Below are 23,166 nucleotides of genomic sequence, written 5' to 3' on the forward strand. Positions count from 1 at the left end.
CCTTTTTGTGTTGCTGCTTCATAACAAGTCGTGATTCAAAATAAATTGTTTGCTGATAAGGTTTTTTTAACTTGGTATTGTGCTGATAAGAAATATTCTCCATCCTTTATAATTTTTGTTTTCTTTAATCTTCTGTTGGAATTTCCTGTTTGCTTTGTATTTTGGCTGAGTTGACATATGAATGATATATCCAGGACAAATCTTACTCTCAAAATGAAAAGAAAGTATATTAAGGTCCAATAATTTGGCTTTTTCATGAAAAAGTTTAGGCATATAAGGCAAAGTTAACAGATCTCTGTAGCCTACTGTGACATATACAAAAATCTTATTCTCATAATGGTGAAATCTTAAACCATATTTTATCTGATAAGTAATGTCTCATTAAGAATTCTGTAATAATAATATTTTTAAAATAAAAAATAAAAAATATTTTTTATGTAACTATTCCAGGTCAAAATGGAACTGAATGCAATATGAAGAATAATTTATGCTGATTTTAACATTTAAACAAACAAAAACATGGAGAGGACAATTAATTTCTATATTATTTATTTAAATAATAATAAATTGAATGGTTCTTAATAAATATAATAAATATAATATAATAATTAGTGCTGTCAAAATTTGTGCATTAACAAATGCAATTTAAAAAAAACAGCATACATTTTTCTATCATTCTTTGACTACCATTAAAGTATATGATCTTATTCATGCTATTTAGGTGCAACAAGACAAAACAGAACAAACAATAACACAGAATTATGCCAAAATGCCTGCTTTGTTGAGTATTCCCATAAGAACAGTCTTACATTAAATAACGTCTTAAATTAACTTAAAGATCCGCGTCATGTTCGGCAGCAGTCGATTCTTTGTTACTTGAACAGAGACAATTGCTTTAATAAGGATTAATTTATATTTAATTTATAATTCATGTAGAAGTATTAGTATCAGCGATACTGGCCTTCATTCATAAAAAAAAAAATCCCATTACAACAAATATTTCAAATATAATGTCTTAAAGTTGCTTCTACATTAATTTGAGAGTAACTGTGGAATTATTACATTATTAAATATATTAAATCTATTCATCGATTGACAGCACTAAATATAATAGAGAATTTCTAATGCTTTTCTTTTCCTTTTGAGATTCAGCCATTTGGTTCTATGGGACATAAACCCATGCTTTCTCTTACAGAAACAAGACTCCAGTGATTGTTCCCGCCCCCTTGTCCATCAGGCATCCAATGAGAGCAGAGCTTCCATTACAGAGTCTCTATCAGAGTTCTTTGATGCACAGGAAGTGCTGCTGTCAGCTAGTTCTTCAGAAAATGAGGTACGGTAAAGTCCCCTCTTTACACCTGTCCCACAAATGTGCTACTATTTGTGTCATCACAGTTGGGGACTTTGACTGAAATGAATCATAGACTAAAAGTAAAACTATAGTTTAGCTATATTAGGATGTAGTATAGTTTCAGTTATTTTTTTTAAATAGCTTGACAGACTGGTACATTTTGCCTGTCTACCAAATCATCAAATATTTTATTTACTGCACTTCCTCAAGAGACCAGCTGCCTCTGCCCTCCCTTTCACCTCAGGCAGACATTGAACTAAAAACCCTATTAGGAGACAGAGGAAGGGGCTAATTATATTAAACATGTAAGAAGTGCTACGAATGACATTCCACAGCTAAAAGAACCAGCCTGCCTACTATCCCTGCTTTCTCTCTAACTTCATTTCTGACTCTCTGCCTCACATTGAGGCCGACCTGCTCAAGTGTCTCCTGTAGAAAAAGTAATATGAAAATTGATTTAATTGCTTCTCTCTAAAAATACCTTGTGCAGAATTTGTCTTCTGTGACTACTAGAGCCCTGAAAAACTTCCTTCATCTACTATAGATGTGTGAAGGACACACAAGCACACTAAAGTCTCCTATATATTCATTGTTATGATAATGTGGTTTGTTTGTGGGTGGAGATATCCATATATTAGTTTTCAGTTTCTAGATGGTCAGTAAAAGACAGGCTTTGATACATCTCTGCTATCAGAGAGCCAAACACCTGTAATGATGATGTGTGGTTTCCCGCTAGCCTTCGGAAGATGACTCATACATCAGTGACATCAGTGACAATGTGTCCATGGATAACTTCTGCAACGAGGCAGAGAATGAGAGACTCAGTACAGGTGGGTAATGGTCCCTCCAAGTTGCACGCTTATGATGTATCGCACCCACGCATAAATAACATGCCGTGCAGAAGGGAAAAGCAAAATGTGTGGGGAAAGCCATTTGATTATATTCTAGTGAAAAAAAGTCATGATGTTGATCAAGTGCTGGAAATCATAGATGATTTGCACAGCACAGTATTTACAATTACACACACACCACAGGTGTAGCATGCAAACTCAAAATACCTCAGTTAAAGTAGTTTTGTGTGTTTTTCAGAGATGTTTAGAGGACTATAAAATGTTTATTAAAAATGCACAATATATCGGCTACCATATGAGTATCGGCCGATATATTTTTTTAATGTTATTGTTATTTGTCCAATAAGAAAATTTGGCTAATATATTAAAGCCGATAATTCATGGATTATTTCCTTCAACTGAGATTTCAGATGCGAACTGTTCACCATGATGGTTTTCAATTGAAATCACATTAAAAAGGAACATTTAGGCAGTGTAAATTATAGTGTTAATTATGATTATTAATTGTGGCCATGGTTTTTAATGGGGAGACGTTTGTTTTTGTAATAAGGCACTTAAAATAAAAATTTGGATTTAGATTTATTTGCCAATATATAGTTATTGACTTTCAAATAGGCCAAAATTTTAAATGATTTAATATATCTTTTAAATGCTTTAATACTTTTAAAAAGTTTAAATGCTAATTATATTATATTATATTATATTATATTATATTATATTATATTATATTATATTATATTATATTATATTATATTATATTATATTATAAATATCCCTGATATAGACAAATTAGATAGATTAGACCAAACACAGATTAAAATTTTATTTTGATTTATTTTATGCTTGGTTAATTTACTTTTATTTTTAATTTACAGTAATATAGTTTTAACTGTACTAAAAACACGTATTATCACAAACCATCTCAGTTTTTATTTTATATTTATAATAATTTATTTTAAAAAAAAGTCTCAGGTAGCCTAGATGCTTCACATATAGTAACTTCTGAATTAACTGCTTTTTTTCAGAAATATGAGTAGAAATCAATAGTCAAATGTAATAGACATTGCAACTGCAGGATATAACCAATTTTTGTAATTATGCTGTACTGGTCTGGTATTGTATAAGGTACGTTTTTGCTTAGATCGCTTTGCATTCATAACCAAATTGTCCACTCAATAGAAGGTTTTGCTTAACATTTCCATCAAGTCATTGATATTTTGATATTATTGCAGTGTTATACATGAAATACATGTTCAGAAAAAGCACTGACAAGTTGTAACATGCCAGAATAGAAACTTCCAGAGATACAATTGCTGGAGATCTTAGATGCATTTCCTGAACCGCAAACATTTTTTCTTTTTAAGGTTGTGTAGAGAACGGTGGTGCTCAAGAACAGCGGCGATCTTGTCTTCCCTCCCCCAGTCCCAATACCAGCAACATCAGTCTGTGGAACATACTGAAGAACAACATCGGGAAGGACCTGTCTAAAGTAGCCATGCCTGTTCAACTCAACGAGCCGCTCAACACACTGCAGAGACTGTGTGAGGAACTGGAGTACAGCGAACTGCTGGACAAGGCTGCACACACACAGGACCCGTTTGAGCGCATGGTAGGCAGAGGTCACATACATAATTGCACAAACCTATTTCCATATGAAAAGTATTTGGATTTTAAAATTATGCATAAACTTAAGCCTGTGTAAAAAATACAGCTCTGGAAAAAATTAAGAGACCACTTAACATTGATTTCTCAATTGTCCCATAGCTGTATATTTTTTAAATCACAATCATTTAGCACATTACAATAAAAGAGATGTTGCCATCGAAATGCTTTCTGGTGCAAATGTGAATTTTCAGGAGATATTCTGACTGTCATTTGTTTATGCAAAATGTTTTGGTTTTTCTTCATGTTTACATTTGCATATCCTTACAGAGATACTGTTTTAAAAAAACGTCACTGAGGAAGAGATGAGAGCTCAAAGTTTGTGTAATAAAGCATAATACAAGCATAAAAAACTACTGTCAAATAGGGTCAAAACAGAAACTCAAAAGCCAGAAATCACAGGTGTAAATGAAGAGCCTTTAAAATACTATAATGTTCAATTTATATAACAATCCATATTATGTTGCAATAATATAATATACAAAACCATGAAATTATATGTACTGTATTATAAAATAAAATATGTATTACAATGTGTGTGTATATAGATATATTATATATATTAGGCAGCAAGTGAACAGTTTGTCCTCAAAGTTTATGTGTTAGAAGCAGGAAAAATGGGCAAGCATAAGGATTTGAGCAAGTTTGATAAGAGCCAAATTGTAATGGCTATAGACTACTGGGTCAGAGCATCTCCAAAACTGCAGCTCTTGTGAGGTGTTCCTGGTCTGCAGTGATCAGTATCTATCAAAAGTGGTCCAAGGAAGGAACATTGGTGAATCGGCGACAGGGTCACGGGCGACCAAGTCTCATTAATGCACGTGGGGAACGAAGGCTGGTCCGTGTGGTCCGATCAAACAGACAAGCTGCAAGCTTCATAGCCGCAAACCCATGCCCACCCCTGTCCACCGCCGAAAGCAACAACAGTGAGCATCAGAACTGGACCAGGGAGCAATGGAAGAAGGTGGCCTGGTCTGATGAATCGTATTTTCTTTTACATCATGTGGATGGCCGGGTGCGTGTGCATCGCTTACCTGGGGAACACATGGCACCAGGATGCACTATGGGTAGAAGGCAAGCCGGCTGAGGCAGTGTGATGCTTTGGGCAAGCAATGTTCTGCTGGGAAACCTTGGGTCCTGCCATCCATGTGGATGTTCCTTTGACACGTAGCACCTACCTAAGCAAGCATTGTTGCAGACCATGTACACCCTTTCATAGAAATGGTATTTCCTGATGGCTGTGGTCTCTTTTAGCAGAATAATGCACCCTGCCACAAAGAAAAGATGGTTCAGGAATGGCACTACAATGAGTTTGAGGTGTTGACTTGGCCTCCAAATTTCCCAGATGTCAATTCAATCGAGCGTCTGTGGGATGTGTTGAACAAACAAATTCGATCCATCGAGGCCCCACCTTGCAACTTAGTAGACTTAAAGGATCTGCTGCTATGATGTCGCAGTGCATAATTTATCATCCTGATGTGATTGTTTAGGAAATGAGTGTTTCTTTTGAAAGCCTGTCTGATCCAGGCTTCTCATCACACAATCCACTATTACTCAACATGAGAGCATGATCATTGTTCAGAAATCATTCTCTCTGCTTGGAAATGTGCTTTAGTTAGCTGCACTCTACTGTATCTAATGATACTCCGAGTACCCATCATTGCTCTGTCTTAGTCTCTGGAGGAAGACAGTAATCCTTTCTCTTGGTTTAAATAATAGCTTTAGCTTTCAAATTTCCAATTCACTAATGTCTAGGTAGCTTAGTGTCTTATTGCTTTTCAGTATGCTTACTGATGTAGTTTAATGACAAGAGACAAATCATTTTAAGTCAATATGAAATCAATATTGGCCTGTTTACTTTCTTAATGCGCATTTTTCATCTAATTGTGCTTGATTCATCATTGCACATTATTTAATTCGGGAAACAATTGCCTTCAGTCAAAAATAAATGACTTTGCCTCTGAAATGACATACATTTTTGTCTGATGTCTCATAGGCCACATTCTCCCTCAAGTGATTTATGGTACTGAATGGAAATGAAGGTGTGCTAGATCTCATTATCAAAGTAATTTAATGTCAGTTAACATTAATATAACAAAGGTTACAGCAATAAAAATAAAGACAGGTTTGAAAAAGTAGTGTTACCTTTGGGATACTTCGAAATGCTCAAGAGAGAGTGAACTTGACTTTCAGCTTTCACATCCCTGTCAAGAAACCTCCTGGGTGCTGGCGCTGTTTCAGAGGAGGACTTGTCCTACACAATGAAATGCAAAGTCAAATTCAGGTCTAAAAAACACTTTTTTTTACAATCCAGTCAATTTACAATGCATAAAAACATGTTCTATGCCAGATTATGAAAGTAAAATGAGTCGTGAATACCATTTCACATGGCGGACAGATCCGAAACAATGTTGTTTCAATGAAGTCTTAATAAAGGATGTGATGAAAGGGGCAACATACAACTAACCAAGTGTGCACTGATCTGTTTGTAGGTGTACATCGCTATATTTGCCGTGTCTGGCTATGCTTCCAGTTACTACAGAGCTGGAGGAAAACCCTTTAATCCAGTGTTGGGCGAAACCTACGAGTGTGATCGTCCAGACAAAGGCTTTCGCTTTGTTGCCGAGCAGGTAGGATGCTCTTTCTAAGCTGTGTTTTTGTGAACAGAAATGTGAATGTAGCTAAGCTTCCATCCACTTATTTTAATGCAGATTTTGTGTTATCTACAAAACTACAATGTAAACACAACAAAAATGTAAACAAATTTCACTAAACAGAGGATGTGGCTGCAAACTGGGGAACCAATTTTATTGCATAGAATCTCAAATGTTGCTTTAGTGATTCTGAAATTCCTGAGCCAAAGTCTATCATCAACATTTGGGTATAATAACCTCTCAAAACTTACTCACACGATTGCAAACACCAGGCATCCGTCTCTGAACGTGAGACAACATAACAGCACTTATTGCGTTTCGTCTTCCCTCTCTGAGGTGCAAGTATTTTAGCCAAAGTGGCTTCCCCAATTGCAACAGCTTCCATTTTTATTACAGATATTGGTTTCACTTTATTTTGATGGTCCCTTTAACAAATTTGTTTCGCTATAAGGAACGTTGCACCTACATGTCTACTAACTCTCATTGGAGTATTAGGAAACTGGTTAAGGTTAAAATAAGTAGAGTATAGTCAGTAGAATGAGAGCATCACAATAAATAGTTAGCAGATATTAAGCTCCTCTGTTTTCTTCCTCCAGGTCAGCCATCACCCCCCCATATCAGCATGTCATGCCGACTCTAAAAACTTCATCTTTTGGCAAGGTAACACCATAGTAATAATGCAGGCTTATTGTGTCAGTTCAACTAAGCTGAAGTCTGCAGATGTGAAGCTGATTGTGGTATGACTGATTTCAGACGTGAGATGGAGGAATAAGTTCTGGGGAAAGTCCATGGAGATTGTACCTGTTGGAACTGCTCATGTGGTTCTTCCTGGGTGAGTTGGTTTCTAATGGTTTATCAAACTGTAAAATTGTCTGAATTAATATACTAAATTAATATCACTTTGTCTAGATTTCTAGCCAAATTCTACAATATTTTGTCATGCAATGACAAATGTCAATGTCATGTTAAAATGTATTTAAAAAAATATTGAAATCCTTACAAAAATGCTAATGCTTACCTAAAGAGATTGTTCTAAATATAAAAGAATAGTCGAGTCCACACCATAACCATAAAGTGGTGGAGCAAGGCTATTTTCATATGGGTAGCCAGGCAGGGTCCATCAACCAGTCAAAATGAATTTGACTATAAAGTACTGGATGTTTTAGGGCATACAACACAACTGAATACATTTAATTTCTACTTATTGTAATTGCAATCATTTTTATGTTATTCCTTACCTCGAGGCATATTAATTGAACTTGCTCAGTCAGAGTGGTTCTGGTTCTCAAAATTCCCAATAGCTTGTTCTTCATCGTTGCATCATAATGAATGAGACATGCAGATGACTACATAGTTCAAAGATTAGTCAACCTTCATTGAATTTTATATAATCAATGAACTCTTCAACAATTCTGAGTTTCAAAAACTTGCAACTGAAAAAGTAAACACTAAATGTTTCAAAATAAATTAATCGCAACAGTTCCATTGCCTATACCTAAATGTAACTCAGTACAAAATAAAAATTGTATACTCTTTTGAATCCCCATATGCTAGAATAGTGAATATGAAAAGGACGTAACCTGGCAGCACATAAATTTTTTTATGCATTTAAATGTAATTTGTATTTTTCTAATTTATATTGTACTTTACCAAATAGCACAAGATTAGCCCTATTTTCTACTAAACTGCACAGTGTTTGCATTTGCATTAAATTGTAGATAAAAAAAATGCATATAATTTTTTTTTTTTTACTAAATGTGACATAATAAATACTTACTTGTATGTGCAATTTTGATGCTGCTTTAAATCGCCTCCATATTTCAATCGCCTCATGTTGTAATAACCTTTTCTGCACTCACTTGACTTGCGCCTGGCACAGAGGTGAAGTTGGAGTGTGCTAAAAAATCTTCCGTTTGTTGTGACCGTAAACAGACGGTTTTACATCTTAAACACAATTCTTATCAAGAAAAATCGGAGAAACTGCAATTGTGAGCGAGGTGGCTAAAGGGTTAGCTAAGCTTAGTTCCCCAGCTACACTCCTGCAACTATAACTATAACAACACATAGACAAAATATAACTAGAATTACTTTCAGAAAAATGTTATCCACTGGTGTGGACACTAATATATTTATCCTTATAGTTATCGTTCTTGGTGTGAACAGGCGTTGGAACTTTGGAGTAGACCATAGAGGTGAGAACAGATTGTAGTCTGGATAATTGGTGTCTTGAATGATGGCACTGTCCAAATTATAGCAGCAGCTGTGGTTGATGTTGTCAGTGTCTTTATTCTCCCTAAGCAATGGAGCTGTTATCTTTCCTGGAAGCTGCAGACTGGGGCAGCGAGGTGTTGAAGTTGTCAGTGACAACATCAGCCAGTTACTCAGCAGCACACATTGTAATGACATATGATGATGGACTGTTTGTGATGAGTAGGTCGTGTTGCTTTCACGGTTCTACAGGTTTTACAGATCCTCTGATTCTATGACTGAAGCTCATTGTCATACGCTCAATTTAGCTCATAACGTAAACGTTAGAAATGGTAGTGAAACGTTATAGTTTTGGTGATTTACTTTTGTATTGTTTTGGAAATTTGTCTCCCGCAAGTACATTAAGTCATATAAATCTGATATATTGCACAACTCTCTGGAATACTTCATTCTGATTGGTTGATCATTGCATTCTGTGTTCTAATATTTTTGAGTAATGACTTCTAAACTGTGAAATTGACATTTGTTTTTGCAGGGATCTGATTTCTTAAATAGAAATTTCTTAAATTGTGTCACCCCAAGGTCTCTTTCTTTTCACATAATACAATGAATTCATTCAAAATAAATAATTTATTCATATTTATTTATTTATAAGTAGCCATATAAAAGTTATATAAAAGAGTTAGCAGCCAGTCATCATGATTAATTCATATTAATTAATAATTTCCTTACATAAGGAATAGTGTGCATTCCTTATGTAAGAGAATTATTCATTAATTTACAGGGAATCACTTATTTTATGGCTGAAAAAATTAATCATCATTGAGTCTCTCAATGGAAAAGGAAAGGAACTAAGTAAAAAAAGAAAAATAAGTTAGACGAAAGTAATTTGGTGGCTTGCCATAGTCTTATCCCATTTTACAGGTCTCCCAAATCTGATATGATATCATCTAATGCTTTTTTTGTGTCCTAAGTTTTTTAACTCAGATGCTTGTCCAACCCAAGTTCCGACCAAAGCTTAACTCCATGTCTTCCAGTCGTAGCCAAAGCCGATTCAAAACGCAGCCATTCTTTAGCTTCTTTGCTTACAAGTAGCACACAGAGAACCGCCGCAACTCGAGTCTGCCGTCATTATGTTAAGCCCACCCACCCACATATACGATGTGATTGGCCTGACCAGAGTTTGGTTTTTACAGCTCAGAAATGTATTGAGAGTTGCTAGACTACACTCGCGGCAGATTAGATTTGCTGCCGCAAGTGTGTGTCTAGATTGCTAGGCTAAATTTTTCTAGCCTACACATGGCATTACACCCCCTTACATACCGTCGTAACAGTCCAACTGAGGGGGAGGGTGGGAGTTCTGGAGGAGGACGTAGAGCACTGGTAGGATAGGAAACTGGTAAAGGTGACGGTGGGAAAAACCAAGGCAGCGATGACGGTGGGAGGAGCAGATCCAGAAGCAGAACTAGCAAGGCAGAAACCCAGAGGACAGCCAGGATGATGTCCCACGGTGGAGTCGAGGGAGGGAGAAGCCATGTGGAGATTTGGCAGAGGGATGACTGATGGAGCCCTAGGCGCAGACGGAAAGCAGATGGGACCGGGCAATGCGGGGAGGGAGCATGGTGAAGCCGCAAGGAAGATGGTGTCTGATGGAGTCACGGGAGGGTGGAGCAAAGGCTGACACGACTGGTCAGACTCAAAGTGGGGCTCAGGCTCCGGGACAATGGTGCCCTCAGTCCTCATTTCAGGCTCTGGCTTGTGTTTTGCGGCAGAATCACACACTTCATCTGCGGTAGGCTCTGGCTTCATGTTCCTGCATGGGAGTGATGACTGGCTTGTCTTTGGGCTCAGAGTGGGGCTGGAAACTTTCACTGGACAGATAGTGTTGGCCGCTTTCGTACAGGCTTGCTTTCATTTCTGCGTTAAGACTTGCGAGGTAGAAAGTGCACAGAGCGGTTAGAAAAGTTTGTAAATTACACCAAATGTTGACATTTTTAAGGTGTGGATCTCAAAGGAGTGCTGCTCCTGGTCCATATAGAGCAGCTGGATAGAATGTGTATAGAATGCACACAATGAAGGAGTAAGAACAAAAACGCAATCTTTATTGTAATACAACAATCTAAAACTCAGGAGATATAGCAAACACAACCATCTAAACCATGACAAGACTGGCTTAAATACGCAGGGGGACTGAAATAGAAAAGATGTTAACTAATTAAGAACCATGGAACTCGCAAATCAGGCAGGCAAAGCGGGAACACAGAAAAACAAAAACAAAGCGCATACTACATTATCATTTTGTGGAAAATGTGATACTTCAGGATTCTTTGCTCACAATAAAAAGAAGAGCATTTATTTTAAAGGTGCCTGTAATGAGGTTTGTGGATGGAAGGAAGGAGGCGGGAACCGGCGAATGTTCAACCAACCTTTTAATGCACAAACAAACAAACAAAACGAAAGTAAAACCGCGGGCAGCCCCTTACGGACGACTGCCCACACACACACACACACACACACATAATAAAACGAGGGCAGCCCCTCACAGACGACTGCCCACACCTAATAAAACGTAATCAAAACATAACATAAATCCAGGCCTGGTCCTCTCTCGTCTTCCGCTGCCTTTGCGTCTCCTTTTATGCTCCCATAACATGGCCGCGAGACGAGACCGGTGTGTCACGCAGCTGGTACTCATTAACACTTGTCACCGACCCGCTCTCGCGGTCCCTCGCCCGCGAGGGATTTGAAACAATATTTTAAATTGTTCTCTGATATCTACATAGAGGGTATGTGGCTTATTTAAGGGCAAAAACTGTCCAGATACAGTTTTACAGGTCCATTTACAACCCTATAAATTGTCCCTAGGATGTAATACTCTGTTTTTGCCTTATTTGAAAGAGTCATGAATATTAATGTTGAGCTCTGCTCTGATTGGCTTATTTCAGCCGCTCACAGCAGTTCAGCTGTTCAGCAAAGCGGCTCGTGAGTCCTGACCCTCCTGACAGAACACAGACAGACTGAATGAAACTTTAAGCAGAACATCTCAAATGGAGATTGATTAAAATACAGCCTACTTGTTTATTGGTGTTTTCAGATCATCCACGCGCGAGAAAGAGCTTGCGTTGTGAGCTGCAGTTTTTGCTATTTTCGAGTGACTTGTTTACCATCAGTAGATTCGGCTCGTCAGTTCCGCCTGACAATGGACATGTTTGGTTAGATGCAAATGTTGGGGGCGTGCATATAAAGGATCCCCAACGCTTGTGTCAGGTTGGGTTTATGTTGAGAAGCACTTTTTTTTTCGTGGTGTTTTTCACAAACAAGATTTATGTAAGAAGTAGGAGGCAATGGTGTTTGAGACTCCCAGTATGTGATGTCCCTGTACTGAATTCTTATTATTTTACTATGGCAAGGTTAATTCAATTTTTCATTCTAGGGCACCTTTATAAAGAAATCTTAGATACTGTAGTGTAGTTTAAATACTTAGAATAGATATTGTCATTTTTGATAAGTGTATTATTGCATCCTTGCTGAATAAAGGTTTTTTTTATTAATTAGATTTATTAGATTTTATATTCATTTATTTTGAAAAAAACTTTTCAATAGTAGTTTATATATACTACTAGCCTGACAAGCCAGACCCACATCAAGATGTTTGGTCTGGAAACTCACCATAGACAGGGCTCAGTCCGAGGGGCGGATAAACGGTTGTCTTTCAAACTCCCTCTGCACGCGATAGGATAGCGCTACACCAACCGGAGCAACGATGGTGAAGTGGAGCTCACTGACTGATTAAACATTCGCCGTATCCGGTCGGCTAAACTCCGAACACATCTTCCCTTTTTAAGAATGACTTCAGTGCCACTCTTTGTTCTTTTCTCAGAGGAAAGCTTAACTCCAAGTCTTCCGGAGGCGCGGGCAGAGCTGATTCGAAAGACCGCCGCCGTTCGCCAGTTTCTGTGTTGACTAGAAGACTGTGTTACTAGAAGCACGCAAACGAAACTCGGCCGTCGTCATTATGGCCCCGCCCGCCCACTCTATAGCCTACACGATGTGATTGGGTCGTCCAGATTCTGAGGAATACAGCTCAGATAGGAATTGAGAGTTGCTAGACCACACTTGCGGGCAAATTAAATTTGCTGCCGCTAGGGTGCGTCTAGATTTCTAGGCTAATATACTACTGCATATATGATGCAAAAAAATAGATTGGCAAATGAGACATAGTTGTTTGATTAATTGTAGCAATTTTATGTTTGCTTAAAATCCCCTATTTCAATATTATCCAGTAAGGAATATTATCCAATTCTGTTAATCAGATAACCAGGCAAATTATGAATTATGAATTGCAGACACACACTCAACCGTTACTCTCACCTGCAGCTTTGGGGATCATTATGAATGGAATAAGGTGACATCATGTATCCACAACATTCTGAGTGGGCAGCGCTGGATCGAGCACTATGGTGAAATCTCCATCAAAAACTACAACAGTGAGAAATGCCAGTGTAAAGTCACCTTCATCAAGGTCAGCTGCCTCTCTATCCCATCCATTCTGAAATGCTTTATTTTCTGTTATTGTAAGGTTTCTTCACAATGCATTATATGGAATCTTGTTTCCGTCACTGAATCAAATAAAAAAATGTAATTGCATATTTTTAATCTCACAATTCTGACTATATTTCTCACAATTTTAAGTTTTATATATTGCAATTCTGAGTTTATATCTAAATTTGAAATTGCGAGGAAAAGTCAGAATTTTGATTTTAAAACTTGCTATTGCAAGAAAAAGTCTATATATTACAATTCTGACTTTATTTCTTGTAATTTTAAGTTTATAACTAAACAATGAAAGTCAGAATTGCTAGTTATAATTGCAAGTTATCTCACAATTAAGACATTATAACTCACAATTACAAGTTTTTAACTCCCAATTCTGAGAACAAGAAACTGCAAGATACAAACGCACAATTTATGACTTTATATCCTGCAATTCCAAGTTTAGAACTCACAATTCTGACTTCTTGAAATTCTTGGTTTTTAGTTTAGGAATTGCAGGTTGCATTTGTTATAAAGTGATAAAGTTAGAATTGCGAGATTCGCAAGTACTTTATTTTTTATTTTTTTTATTCCATGGCATAAACAAGCTTTCATAGCATTGGGTCAGTTGTTATTCAACCCTGCCATGTTTGACTGTCTGACATCCTTCACACTTGTAGAACTTAAAATATGTCAGTCGTCTCTTTCTTGCTTTTAAGAGAGTGCCACATTCTTTAGCATCTTATAAAGGATCTGTGTGGCACAGTTGAGATAACTGAACTCAAATACTGAGGTCTTCAAAGAGTTCCTGCACACTTCAAGGACAATCGGTCAGGCTTTTCTTTGAAACGAAACACAAAAAAGATAAATTAGGGCAAAGGAGAGCAAGATCAAACAAGAAACGGGACAGAATGAGATTCTGCAAAAGTGTAATAATTATTCATGGTTCACCCCTTATGAGATTAGTTAAATTCACTGTCTGGCTCAAGTATGACATCTGCTGGAGATCTCTTTCATCTGACCTGATTGCAGCAGCTGTTAAATGTCATAGCTCTTTTTAATGCCACATTAGTGAGACCTTAATGGTGAATTGATTCGGTAATTTCACTCATTTGTTCAGTATCAGTACACTTAACCCAGGTGGTCTCATTTAAATATGTACACGCTCTTTGTTCAAAGGTGCCCTGATCACACTTGTCTATGTCCTTTGCAGGCGAAGTACTGGAACTCCACCATGAATGAGGTAGAGGGAGCCATCACAGACCACAAAGGAAAAGTCATCCATAAGCTGTTTGGGAAATGGCACGAGGGCATGTACTGCGGCAGCCCACCCTCTGCTACCTGCATCTGGAGAGCAAGTAGGAACACACACACACACACACACACACACACACACACACACACACACACACACACACACACACACACAGTCTGCCCTCTTTTTTAGATGTGCCAAAAAAAAGTGTGCCTTCTGGCTGATGTATTTCACAGATGATACTGCTACTAGTGTTTATTAATTTTCGTAATATTTCCGAATGCATAAATATATCAGCTTTTGTGTTTGTGTACAGATCCCATGCCTCCTGATTATGAGCAGTACTATGGTTTTACTAAGTTTGCTATGGAGCTTAATGAGCTCGACCCTCTTACCAAACCACATCTTCCACCCACGGACACCAGACTACGACTCGACCAGAGGTAAAAACTTATATTCATATTGTTTAGCTTCCAATAAAAGGTTATATTAAATAATTTTTCATTGATTCAAGTGAAAATAAAAACTAGCATAACTGTAAACTAAAATACGTTTTAATGGCTGGGCATGAAAAAAAAAAACGACACTAGAGCAATAACACTACTGAAAAATGTAATGCTACTAAACATTTTTAAATGGTACCAGTTAGTGCGTTAACATTGGCAGCCCTCATTTTTTTAAATTAAATTAAAACCTAAATAAATTTAAACTTAAGTAAAATTGACAATGATAAAGTGAATAAAGCAAATTAAAAAGAACAATTAATTAAAAAATTACATAGAAATACAACTAAATTAAATATTTTAAACTATGACCATAGTTTATTATATGAAACTAGAGTCAGAAAATCAAAAGTGCTGGAGATCTGTATTATTTTACTATTATTTAAATGCTATTACTTGTTTTGAATGTTTTGTATTATCTTTTTGAATATTTTAAAATTTTAGTTTGATCAAATTTTGTTTTGTTTTTGTAATTTTTTTGTTGTTGTAATTTTAGTAATTAGCACTTTACAACTTAATCTTCAGTCAGTTGCAGTTATTTCAGATTTATTTAAATTACCGGAAAATATTGAATAGTTTTACTAAACAATAACATGACTGCAGTAGATGATACCAATGCCAGGGGAATTTTACAATTATCAATACAAATTTCAATATCTTAGCAGAACCTAAAATGCCAATATTAAAATTGATGTTATGAGTGGATTCTTATGAGTATGCTAAAACTAATATTTATGAGCAGAGCTAAGTTATTGACATGTTATAGATATTACCGATATTGTAGAAAACTTTGCACTAAACTACCAGTAATTTTGACATCTTTTTTGGATTTATTCAGACATAAATGTGTCACATTCGGGACCATACTGAACCAACCTTTAGGGATGCCAGACGATGACATCACTGCATCAATAGGGTTATGCAAAGACAAATGAATTTCATTCAAGACTGTTTGTGTGCGCATGCAGGTTATTGGAGGAAGGGAACATTGAATCTGCAGAGGTGCAGAAGCAGAGGATCGAACAGCTGCAGCGAGAGAGACGGAGAGTTCTGGAGGAGAACCAACTGATGCATCAACCTCGATTCTTCCAGTATGAGCTAACTATGATCATGATCATGAAAAAAGTCTACAAAGCACAAAGTCCACTCCAAAGGGAGTTATGCATGGCCAAAGTGGGGTCCAAATCCAAGTTGTTATAACTATTTCTCCTTTATCATCAACAGGAAATCCAAAGAGGACACCTGGGTGAGCAACAACACTTACTGGGACTTAAGGAAAGATCCTGGATTCACTAACCTTGACTGTCCAGTCCTCTGGTAACTCAGAGGAAGCCAACATACATCCGTGCTCACCGTTGCCTGCTCTTATCTGTTCTGGCCAACATTACAGCTTCAAGAGACAACAAACACATTTTAAATTGAGGTAGAGACTTATAAAGCTGTGAGAGACTGACGGCCGCAGAATTACAATCTGATCATTTCAAATCATTCCGTTATATTCATTATTTAATGTCCCAGTGGTTCAGTTGCCTTAATATGCTTATACTGTATTATGTATGGTTTCATTTATGCAAATGAATCCCTTGGAAGTATAAGAAATATGCAATCTTGGCCCAGTTAAAAAAATGTCCTTGATGTGCACAAAACGTAGCACAAGAAACCAAGAGAAAGACTGTGGCATTGTGGTCTCTTGTGGCTAAATGTAGTACTGCAGATGATCACAGCCCAAAACATTTTAAAAAAGAAAGAAAGAAAAGATGTATAGTATGTTGTCAGAACAAAACTGCTTTGTCTACCTCTTAAAATATAATTATCGAGGGATTTATAATGTTTATTAGACTATGGATATAATACATATAATGCCTTATAAAAAATTATACATACACATCTACTTTGCTAGAACTTTTATTCAACACCAATGTATCGTAACAAAGTATTGTAATTTTATGACGCCTTTTATTCTGAGACTCTTGAATGAACAAAATCTTTGAGGTTCTCAGAAATATTTATATTCATCTTAACTTATTCACGAGACTGACAGATGGCTCAACAGTACTCAACATTACCATCACCACATGAGCCTGGCAGTGTTTTAAAGCTTCTTCCACACAGTTTGACCTGTAACCTGTGTTCATTTCACTACGCACTAAGATGAAAAATGTTGGGGGACTGGGGTACTTGCGTGTTGATCGCTGCAGCGTTTCCTCTGTCCTTCAATAAAGTCTCATTTAAAAGATTGTTCTTTATGTTTTTTTATTTTAGATTAAGAGAGTGCAGGCATTTGCAAGGCCTTATTTGGCTGAGGTAATTAGTTTCAGATTTTGTGATCAGGGAATTTCTTTATAAATTTACTGCTATGAATCAGTTTGCATGCAAATGTTGTCCCTGAGCTGTTGTTTGGGTTGAGCCCCTTTTTAAAATGGCTTTTAGTGGTTGAGGAAAAACCTTGACCACCCACAAAGCATTTCCTGTTGTCATATGTAACACTGGTTGTGACTGCTTCAAATACTACTTTCTGTTTCTTTGGAAAAAAACGTTTACCACTTTTAATCCTGCGGTAATCTACCCGTAATAATTTATAGTAATAGCATTTGTTCAATCAGGCACAATTTTATTAAGAAATATTACTGTTATTTATACTGTTGTACTAAAATATACTGTTACAGTGCTTGGATTAGCCAGGACATTTTTTTATTTAACTCTGATTGCATTTGTCTGAAAGAACAATGTCATATACACATAGGATAGCTTGAGAGTGAGTAAATCATGGGGTAATTACTTTTAAGTTTGTAAACTTATTTGAAGCTTACCAGGCTTCCTTGAAAGAGTTTTAGAAATTGATGCCTATCTAAGGCCATTGAACTTCTAGATAGAAGAATGTCTGTGAGTAAATTAGTCAAAATAGTACTTTACTAGTTTAAATGAGAAGTGTTGTGTTTTAAAAACACTGAATTCAATAATATGAAACTCATTCAATTGGAAAAAAAAAAAATATATATATATATATATATATAGGTCCTTCTAAAAAAAATTAGCATATTGTGATAAAGTTCATTATTTTCCATAATGTAATGATAAAAATTAAACTTTCATATATTTTAGATTCATTGCACACCAACTGAAATATTTCAGGTCTTTTATTGTTTTAATACTGATGATTTTGGCATAAAGCTCATGAAAACGTACTCGGTTACTTTCGTAACCTCGGTTCCCTGAGAGAGAGGAACGAGTATTACGTATGGGAAAAACTCCTTTTCTCGAGAATATGAAGCAAAACTTTAATAAAGGTATCCATGTAAAGCGCAGTGCCGCTGAACGGCCATAGCTCAGCGCGAGGAGCGCTCTGATTGGCCGGGCCACGGCAACTGCATGAACCTATGGTGAGGCGGCTGAGAGGAACGAGCCAATGGGGGGCGTTCCAGAAGCCCGCCGAAAAAAGGTGCTTATATTTGCATACAGGAGGCTATATAAAGCCCTGATTTCGCCATAGGTGTCAGGTTTTTAGATCGACTGAAGCGATACCTGAGAAGCATAAACACGGCACGGAACGTAATACTCGTTCCTCTCTCTCAGGGAACCGAGGTTACGAAAGTAACCGAGTACGTTCCCTTTCGAGAGAGGTTCCTCGTATTACGTATGGGAACACAATGTAAAGCGCCGTGTGTGCTGACTGACCCAGTATGCCCAAAGCACATGTAAATAACCCCCGAGACACCGAAGAGGCGGCTATAAGGGGGGATGAAGAACCGGAAGAGTCGGTTCGTTTGAACGGCTGATCGGACATAGTCGGATCTTATGATAAATGAAAAGTGCTTAAGGACTGATGTGTACAGGCCAAAACTAAAGGCAATCTGTTTACCAGGGTCAAGATAGAGCCTAGATGGAGAGAAGCCCTGCTTGTAGAGCTGGAACCTCCAATTTATAGAATCTGATAAAAGTGGACGGAGAGGCCCAGCCTGCCGCCGCACAGATATCTTCCAAAGAAATGCCACACGACCAAGCCCAAGATGAGGCCATGCCTCTAGTGGAGTGGGCTTTAACGCCTATAGGGCAAGTCAGGTTTTTAGACTCATATGCCAGCGAGATAGCGTCCACTATCCAGTGTGAGAGTCTTTGCTTCGTGTCAGCACAACCTTTAGTGCGGCCGCCGAAGCAGACAAACAGCTGGTCCGACTGCCTGAAGGGGGAGGAGCGCTCCAGATACAGTCTCAAAGCTCTGACCGGGCAGAGTAGATTCGCGTCCTGTTCACCCTGAGATGCGGGTAAAGGAAGCAGAGTAATAACCTGTGCTCTAAAAGGGGTAGAAAGCACTTTGGGTATAAAACCATGTCTCGGTTTAAGAACAACTTTGGAGTTGTTGGGCCCGAACTCGAGACAGGACGGACTCACTGAGAGTGCGTGTAAGTCACTCACACGTTTAACCGAGGCCAGAGCCAGCAGAAACGCAGTTTTGAATGATAAAAGCTTTATGGTCGCGGTCTGGAGAGGCTCGAAGGGGGTACCCTTCATAGCGTCTAGAACCACCGCGAGGTCCCAAATAGGGACCGAAGGGGGGCGAGGGGGGTTCAATCTCCTGGCCCCTTTAAGAAAACGTACAATGAGCTCACTTTTCCCTAGTGAATGTCCCGCGACCTGAGCGTGGTTAGCTGCTATGGCGGCGACATAAACTTTGAGCGTGGAGGGGGAACGACCCGCGTCCAGTAGCTCTTGGAGAAAAGCGAGCACTTCTGTTGTTTCGCATGAGCGTGCGTCGATATTTCGGACGGCACACCAGTTAAAAAACACTGACCACTTCAGAGTATAGAGCCGCCTCGTCGAGGGGGCTCTAGCTTCCGCTATAGTGTTCATAACTCTGTCAGAGAGGTTTCCCGATACCAGTTGATGGGCCATACGTGGAGGGCCCATAGTTCGGGACTGGGATGCCAGATCCCCCCCTTCGCCTGCGTGAGGAGGTCTTTCCTCAGCGGAATGGGCCATGGGGCTGTGTCTGACAGCTGGATCAGATCGGAGAACCACGTTCGGTTCCTCCAGAGCGGGGCTATTAAAAGCACCGCGGATGCTGTCTCCCTGATTTTCTTGATGGTTTGTGGTAGCATCGCGATCGGGGGGAAAGCATACAGCGGGAGACTGGGCCAGACATGGGCCAGGGCATCCCTGCGTTTGGAGAAAAATATTGGGCAGTGAGTGTTGTCTTCTGAGGCGAAGAGATCCACTTTCGCTCTGCCGAAGGTGTTCCAAATTAAGAGAACCGTTTGCGGGTGAAGAGACCATTCCCCTGGGGGAATGGTTCTCCTGGATAACATATCCGGACCCACATTCAGAATACCTGGCACGTGAGCCGCCCTCAGGGAGCTCAGGTTGTGCTCTGCCCATAAAAGGAGATGCTTCGCCATGCGGTGAAGGGAATATGATCTCAGGCCACCCTGGCGGTTTATGTACGCTACCACCGACATGTTGTCTGAACGAACCAAGACGTGGTGGTTCTTTATATGTGGAAGGAAAGCTCTCAGCGATAAGACGACCGCTTTCATCTCTAGACAGTTTATGTGCAGCCGCTTTTCTGTTTCTGCCCACAGGCCAGAGATCGGCTTGCCCTCGTGCAGGGCTCCCCACCCCCGAGTGGAGGCATCTGTCGAGACCACTTTCAACTTCGTAACTGTGCCCATAAGCACGCCCCTCCGATACCACTCTGTCCTCGTCCAAGGAGCCAAAGTTTTGACAACGCTGTGGCTCACTTTGACGGGAAAACGGCCCCATTTCCATGCATAAGGAGGGACACGGGCGCGTAGCCAACGCTGGAGGGGACGCATGTGTAGCAGTCCCAGCCTGAGCACTGACGATGCCGAGGCCATAAGGCCGAGCATTCTCTGAAAGTGTTTCAGGGGAACGCGAGTTCCGGCTTTGAATGAAGTCGCCATGTTCTGGACGGATAGCGCGCGCTGTGACGTCAGCCGCGCGTTCATGAGTCTCGAGTCTAGAACAATGCCCAGAAAAGATATCTTTTGAGTGGGTGACATCGAGCTCTTGGCGATATTGATCCTGAGACCCAAACAGTCTAAATGGTTGAGGAGCCAGGATCTGTGTGTTAGTAGTTCTGCTCGAGACTGGGCTATCACTAGCCAGTCGTCGAGGTAGTTGAGCACCCGCATCCCTTTCAGCCTGAGCGGGGCTAATGCCGCGTCCATACATTTCGTAAACGTGCGGGGCGCCAGGGATAAGCCGAATGGCAGGACCGTGTACTGATAAGCCTGCCCCTCGAAGGCGAATCTCAAGAATGGCCTGTGGTGGGGGGCTACCTGCACATGAAAGTACGCATCTTTCAGATCTATCGTGAAAAACCAGTCCCCAGGGCGAATGTGCGCGAGGATCTGTTTCACCGTTAGCATTTTGAACGAGCGAGTCATTAGAGCTTTGTTCAAATGCCTTAGATCTAGGATGGGCCTGAGCTCTCCGTCCTTCTTCGGAACGAGAAAGTATCGGCTGTAGAAGCCCGACTCGCTTTTGGAAGGGGGGACGGGCTCCACCGCTCCCTTCTTTACCAGTTTCAAAATCTCGGTGCGAAGCACGTGACTGACGCTGCTTCTCACCGAGGTCTCGACCACGGCGCGAAAGCGCGGGGGCCTGCGAACGAACTGTAGCGAGTAGCCCCTTTTTACTATGTTCATAACCCAATTTGATACCCCGGGCATGGCTTGCCAGGCCTGAGCCCGACACGATAGCGGCTGGAGCCGGCGCGGATAAGGGTCGCCTACTAGAGGGAACTCGGTAGCGCTGCCATTTTGTGCTTGAGACATAGAGGGGGTAGTGCTTATGTGTGGCGGCGTGCACTGTGGAGTGGGCGCCGGGACATTTATAGCATGGGTGGGAGGGGTGAATGAGTGTAGGAGTGCAGACTGATGTGTGGGCACATTTACTACAGAGAAAAAGCTCTTTTTGAGATTTATTTGGGTCGCCGTGATAACGGCGTTTGTGTGCAGGCGAGTGCGTTTGACAACGGGCTCGTTGGCTGCTAAACTGAGGTCGGCAGTCACCTGGGTGCAGGGAACTGGGAGACCGGGAGGGAGAGATGGGGGTCCGGCCGAGGCGAGACCTGACCATCTCCTTTTTATCCCTGCGGCTAGGACGGCTTCGGAGGCTCGGGGTTCAACACAAGCCTGGGTCGAGGTCCCCGGCGTTCAGGCCGACTGCTGCGGTTCGCGGAGCGGGAACGTTGGCGCGGTCCAGAAGAGGAGCGAGGCCGGGAAGGTGGCTCTGCCGGCTTAGCGGGTTGAGAAGGCGGGGGTCTACCTCGAGAGCGTCCCTGGCCTGAAGACGAGCTGGAGCGCTTAGGCAGGAAATGCCTCATAGCCTGCGAAGCCTTTTGCGCTTCAGTGAAACGCTCCGCGAAACCCACGACTGACGGGCCGAAGAGACCGGTAGTGGAGATGGGGGCGTCCAAAAAGGAGGCTTTATCCGCGTCCTTCATCTCGGTCAAATTCAGCCAAAGGTGCCTCTCTAAGACCGTCAGGTTAGCCATATTTTTCCCGATGGCTTGTGCAGTGGCTTTAGTGGCGCGAAGGGCCAAGTCCGTCGCGCTGCGGAGGTCCTTCAAAACATCGGAGTCGGGGACAGACTCATCCAAGGAGCGGAGAAGTCTGGCCTGGAACACCTGAAGGACAGCCATGGTGTGAAGGGCCGCGGAAGCCTGGCCAGCGGAGGCATATGCCCGGCCAGCGAGAGCAGAAGTGGTGCGGCAGGGCTTGGACGGGTGCTGAGCCCTGGACTGCCATCCTCTGGAGGAGGAGGGCGGGCAGAGGTGCGCGGCGACAGCCTCCTCGAGGGGTGGAAGAGACTCATAGCCTTTTTCCTTAGCGCCGTCGACAACGGAGAGCGCTGGGGAAAAGGCGGATCTGGCGCGAGCAGAGTAGGGCGACTTCCACGACTTCGTAAGCTCGTCGTGTACCTCAGGGAAGAAAGGCGCGGGCTTCTGAGGAGAAGAGAGGCGGCGGCTTTCCAGGAACCACTCGTCCAATCTGCTGCGCGTTGGCTCATCGGGCTGGGACCACTCGAGCCCGAGGTCTTCCACGGCCCTGGAGAGCACGCGGATGAGTTCCGCGTCGACGTTAGATTTGGCGCTCGTGGCGGTCTGCGTCGAAGCGGGGGGCTCCGA

General features: G+C 40.6%; 1 protein-coding gene across 3 annotated transcripts in view; it reads left to right on the top strand.

Moving 5' to 3' along the window:
• The window catches only part of osbpl3b (oxysterol binding protein-like 3b), a 113,123-nt gene extending 95,869 nt beyond the window's left edge, over positions 1 to 17,254 (top strand). For all 3 annotated transcript variants that reach the window (XM_067449083.1, XM_067449084.1, XM_067449085.1), the window contains 11 exons: positions 1,196 to 1,333; positions 2,088 to 2,181; positions 3,567 to 3,811; positions 6,357 to 6,494; positions 7,115 to 7,178; positions 7,272 to 7,350; positions 13,104 to 13,248; positions 14,473 to 14,617; positions 14,831 to 14,957; positions 15,986 to 16,108; positions 16,242 to 17,254. In XM_067449083.1, coding sequence (XP_067305184.1) covers positions 1,196 to 1,333; positions 2,088 to 2,181; positions 3,567 to 3,811; positions 6,357 to 6,494; positions 7,115 to 7,178; positions 7,272 to 7,350; positions 13,104 to 13,248; positions 14,473 to 14,617; positions 14,831 to 14,957; positions 15,986 to 16,108; positions 16,242 to 16,338 — 1,395 coding nt within the window. In that variant the 3' untranslated portion in view covers positions 16,339 to 17,254. The remainder of the gene's footprint in view (positions 1 to 1,195; positions 1,334 to 2,087; positions 2,182 to 3,566; positions 3,812 to 6,356; positions 6,495 to 7,114; positions 7,179 to 7,271; positions 7,351 to 13,103; positions 13,249 to 14,472; positions 14,618 to 14,830; positions 14,958 to 15,985; positions 16,109 to 16,241) is intronic.
• Positions 17,255 to 23,166: the final 5,912 nt, after the last annotated feature.

This window comes from Pseudorasbora parva, chromosome 7, assembly GCF_024679245.1.
Source record: "Pseudorasbora parva isolate DD20220531a chromosome 7, ASM2467924v1, whole genome shotgun sequence".
Taxonomy (NCBI): domain Eukaryota; kingdom Metazoa; phylum Chordata; class Actinopteri; order Cypriniformes; family Gobionidae; genus Pseudorasbora; species Pseudorasbora parva.